The sequence below is a fragment of the Nematolebias whitei genome, chromosome 14, assembly GCF_014905685.2.
Source record: "Nematolebias whitei isolate Nwh7 chromosome 14, NemWhi1, whole genome shotgun sequence".
NCBI lineage: Eukaryota > Metazoa > Chordata > Actinopteri > Cyprinodontiformes > Rivulidae > Nematolebias > Nematolebias whitei.
In genome coordinates, this window is record NC_056511.1 from 27,275,403 (window position 1) to 27,279,951 (window position 4,549).

The window sequence follows — 4,549 nt, forward strand, 5'->3', positions numbered from 1 at the left end:
TTGTCCATGATGGATCTGTCAGGAACACAGTATGATTGATCTCTGTGTATGATAAGTTCAAGGAAGTTCTTCAACCTATTCGAAAGCACTTTAGAAAATAACTTATAATCCACACAGAGAAGGGAAACGGGCCTCCAGTTCTTCAGCAGAGTCAAGTCTCCTTTTTTGGGAAGAAGGGAAAGAACAGCTTGTCGGCAGGACGATGGCAAGATACCTGTTAATGTGCACTCCTGAAGCACCTCCCACAAGTTCTCTCCCAACAGAGTCCAGAAATGTTTATAAAAGTCCACAGGTATACCATCCAGCCCTGGAGTTTTGCCAGGAGCCATTTGTCCAACAGCGGCAGTCAGTTCTTCCAGTGAAACTCCAGCATCCAGAATCGCCCGATCTGCATCGTTCAGCTGAGGAAGACCATCCAGCAGGGCATCCATGCAGCTTCTGTTACACGTCTGCTGCTTATAGAGGTCACTGTAGAATTCCACAGCGTGCTCCTTCATGGCACTGGGATCGGTGGTCCGAGTCCCATCTGGAAGCTGGAGGCAAACCAACTGCTTTGTCTGGCTGACGTTCCTCTCCAAATTAAAGAAGAAAGATGTAGGGGCATCCATATCCCTAACAGAGGCAAACCTTGACCTAACTAAAGCCCCTTTAGCCCTTTCATGTAAAAAACAACTTAACTGATCTTTCTTTTGTTTAAGATGGTCATTATTAATAACATCTGTGAAAGTATTGTTTTCTAACTGCTGTATTTCATTTTCTAGATTCTGAATCACATTTTTAATTTTAGCTGTAGAATGACTTGTGTATTGTTGACAAAAAACTTTTATCTTAGCCTTTCCAACCTCCCACCAATCAGATAAGGATGAAAATGATGATTTTCTTTCCTGCCATAACTGCCAGAAAGTATTAAAGCTTTGGCAAAAAAAGGTATCTTGAAGTAGTTTAGTGTTAAAATGCCAATAAGATCTGCCTCTAGTGGTGTTTGAAAAATGAAAATCCAAGTAAACTAAATGATGATCAGAGAAACCAACTGGACAAATTAAACAATAGGCTCTGTGCACATGCGTCCTGAATCACTTCCCCTTTGACCGGATGTCGGCATTCCAGTTTCCGGTCTAATCCCCGGTCTCGGTGAAAATGGCGTTTTCTAGATGTTTACAAGAGCTGCCCAAGATAAATATCAGCGATGTTCATCGTATTGTTGATGCCTGGTCCCCTGCTCCGACAAGCAAACGTAACAAGGGATTTAAATTGTATATCTCAAGTTACCTGCACAACTACGAGGGTAAGTAACGTTAGTTTGATCGTTGTGATGTTGCTAACTGTTTGCAGCTAACGTTAGGCTATTAGCAACACGACCATTTTTGTGTATACTCACGTTATAGAAACAGGTTTTCCACACTTAAACAAAAGGCTCATATTTTGTGATCATTCTACTAACATTCTGCTCTTCTCAGTTTCTAGCAAAAATCAGGACACAGGTGAAGTCGTTGTCAGGGCTCTGTGTCACAGGTCCATGAAGAAAAATGAAAAACCTCACAGTTTAAGTGTAGGGTGAAGATAGGATTGTTCAGATGACAGTTTTAAGATTGTTGGTTCAGTAACCCGACGTTCCTAATGTTAATGGGGATTTAGCTAAGGTGGTAATTAATTCTTAAATAAAAATAAAATGGAATTGGCTATTTGATGAATATTAACACGTGAGTTTGGCCTTGCTTGTCCCCATTTGGTTATTTGCTGCATGCATTGTTCTTCTTTTATGGTTGTTATGTGTTACTTTTAACCCAGTGTTAATTTGGTAATTCATGCATATTAGTTTTACTTAAATCTAAAGAATACACTCACAGTCTCTGTAACATTATCCAGGTATTTTTACCTAGCGGGTCTCCTCTGGGTTAAAAGTGTTTTGAAATCAAGTTATCTTTATCTCATCCATTCATTTAAGATGTAATCTTGTGATAATTGTATTACACTACTCTTGACCTTCATAGAACATACTCCAAACTAAATATATAATCACATAACATGATACTATGGTTCTATGACATTAGTTATAAAAAAATATTTGGGAAGCAAGATTGCATCATGAAAGAATGGCTGATGAGTGACCAAGCTAAGATAATAAGTTCTTACTATGACATTCTTATGCAGGTGGTCCTGAAAGACTCGTGTCCTGTGGAGCTGATTCACCACAGCTGTACGTGTGTTGCTGGTGCAGCATTATGCAACCACTGTGTGGCTTTGCTGTTCCAGTCAGCACATTATTCTGAGCTGAAACTGTCAGTGGTCCCCCCTGTACTAAGCTGTACAGAAGGAGAACAGCAGTGGCACAAGCCCAGAACTTTAGTAAGTTTTCTCTTCAATAATAGACTCAATTTATTACATTTTCTTGCCGTATAACTTGTAACTGTGTCATGGATAACTGAATAGGGTATAAAACCTGGCCCCGTGGACAAGATGACTGTGCTGTCTGCTAAACCGAAGAGTGGAGCAACAACAGAGGGTGTAAGGTAAAAAAAAATCAATAAAAATTCTGATGTATTACAACAGTGTTTCTCAACCCTGGTCCTCAAGGCACACTGCTCTGCATGCTTTATAGATTTCCCTGCATTAACACAGCTGATACAGTTGTTAATCAGTTACCAACTGAAATGAGCTGTGTTTAAGCAGGGACAAATCTCAAACATGCAGGACAGTGTGCCTTGAGGACCAGGCTTGAAAAACACTATTATTTTATGTTTCATATCTGAACGAAATGCAGGTGGGTATTCTATTTTTGACTCATGTTCTTTTCTTATTTATATACACAGGAGCACACTCTACAAAGGCCTTAGTGGGGATTTGCCGGACCTTTCTGTCCTTAGAGTAAGTAGTTGTATTTAAATTACTGATAAATAAAAATGAAATTAACAGTAGGCTACAATGTACTAACAAAGAGTTGTAGACTTACCGGTGTATTGAATAATTTTATTTTCAAGTGCTGTCTCTTTGTAAAGTGTAGAATTTTTGAGGGCTTAAAATTAGTTGATATACATGTATTTTACATTTTATTGAAATAATTGTTTTCACTTTCCCAGGTTTCCGAGGTGTATGAAGATTTTGCAGCAGCTGATGCACCAATGATCTGCAGCATGGGAATCAGCCATGAATTTCCCCTTGTTGACTCTGCCCTTGGCAAAGTTCAGGCTGGAAGTCCTCTGTCCTACCAACAGCCAGCAACAGCAAAGAGAGACATGTCCTTCCATGCTGCACCACCCCGCCCATCTCTGCCTCTTAAGAACTACCACCTACAGCCATCAAAAAGCATGTTTGTTTGTTCTGAACCACAACAGCTACACCTTAAAAGTATGGAGGTCACCTGGGACATGGTGAATAAACTAAAAAAAACTCATGTTTACTATTGGCAGGTTCAGGGGCAGATGCTAATAACTGGGATGAACTGGTGTGATTTTGTTGTCTCAGCTGAGGAAGATATTCTTATTCAAAGAATTTATGCAGACACTAATGTGATGGATTCAATCAAACACAAAGTAGACAGATATTTTTTCTATGTTTACCTGCAGAAATGTCTAAATTAGGAGTTTGATCAAATCAAATGTACAAATTTGTTTCAAAATATTTCCATCATGAATATCTATTTACAAATGTAAGACAATGTCAATGTAAGTAAATGACAGCATTTTCTGTTTCTTCAAGACTGTGCCATCAGCTTTTCTGTCAAACTTCATATCTCCATTTCCTGACCAAAGGTCCATTTTGGTAATTTGACAGGAGACAGGCAACTGTAAAAATTTGGTTTATGCTTCCTGCAATGGAGAGAGGGATAGTGGAATCAAAGAGTTTATTTTCTTTAACTCTTCTTATTAACCTCTCAACATGCACCCTCAAACGGGCAATGAACTGGGTCTTCAAAACGTCGACCTCTGACATTTGGGCCCTCTTGGAGAGGAAGGCAGGACGATGAACAGTCCCAGGTACGAGATCATCCACCAAGAATCCCTTGTCCACCATGATGGCCATGTCCAGTGTCAAGAGTGATGTAATCCCTGATTGACGGAACACTTCCTTGTCACTCATGGAACCCTCAAACAGTGCTGACACAAATGTCAGGGCTCCGTGAGGAGACATGCCCACCATGGCCTTAAAGGTACAGTGGGATTTGTAGGTGGAGAAGACTTCACTCTGGAGGAGCAGGGATGAAGGTGTTTGACACCGTAGTTCTGTACAGTCCAGGATAACTTGTGTGTCACTGTAGCGGCCATCAAAATCCTGTGGAAGACTGGAACTCACAGCTGCAGGAGACATCCACACACAAATTGAGCCCAATAAGCAGTACAGGAAGTTGGCCCATGTCACAATAATGCGGCTGACTGTTGCTCTGTGGATGTTAAATCGATGGCCCAGTTCCCTCTGGGTACATCCAGTAGACAGGTAGGAGAGGAAAAGAAAAAGCTCATCTATTGGCAGCAGTTTCTGGACAGAAAATTATTTAAATGTTAGTTCAAAACCAGCATTCTCATTGTGTGTGTGTGTGTGTGTGTGTGTGTGT

At 40.4% G+C, this 4,549-nt stretch overlaps 1 protein-coding gene across 1 annotated transcript; it reads left to right on the forward strand.

Annotated features, from left to right (window-relative positions):
• The first annotated feature begins 1,065 nt into the window (after window positions 1-1,065).
• Window positions 1,066-3,695, forward strand: LOC119420064. The gene is made up of 5 exons (XM_037687431.1): window positions 1,066-1,285; window positions 2,152-2,346; window positions 2,431-2,510; window positions 2,811-2,865; window positions 3,078-3,695. Exons 1-5 carry the CDS (start codon window positions 1,187-1,189, stop codon window positions 3,576-3,578), a joined length of 930 nt encoding a protein of 309 aa, XP_037543359.1. The 5' UTR covers window positions 1,066-1,186; the 3' UTR covers window positions 3,579-3,695.
• Window positions 3,696-4,549: the final 854 nt, after the last annotated feature.

Excerpts from the sequence above, each read along its gene's own strand:
- LOC119420064 (XM_037687431.1), top strand. The coding sequence starts at position 1,187 with ATGTTCATCGTATTGTTGATGCCTGGTCCCCTGCTCCGACAAGCAAAC. Across the intron at positions 2,347-2,430 it reads GGCACAAGCCCAGAACTTTA|GGTATAAAACCTGGCCCCGT; the intron begins GTAAGTTTTCTC and ends ATAACTGAATAG. Across the intron at positions 2,866-3,077 it reads CGGACCTTTCTGTCCTTAGA|GTTTCCGAGGTGTATGAAGA; the intron begins GTAAGTAGTTGT and ends TCACTTTCCCAG.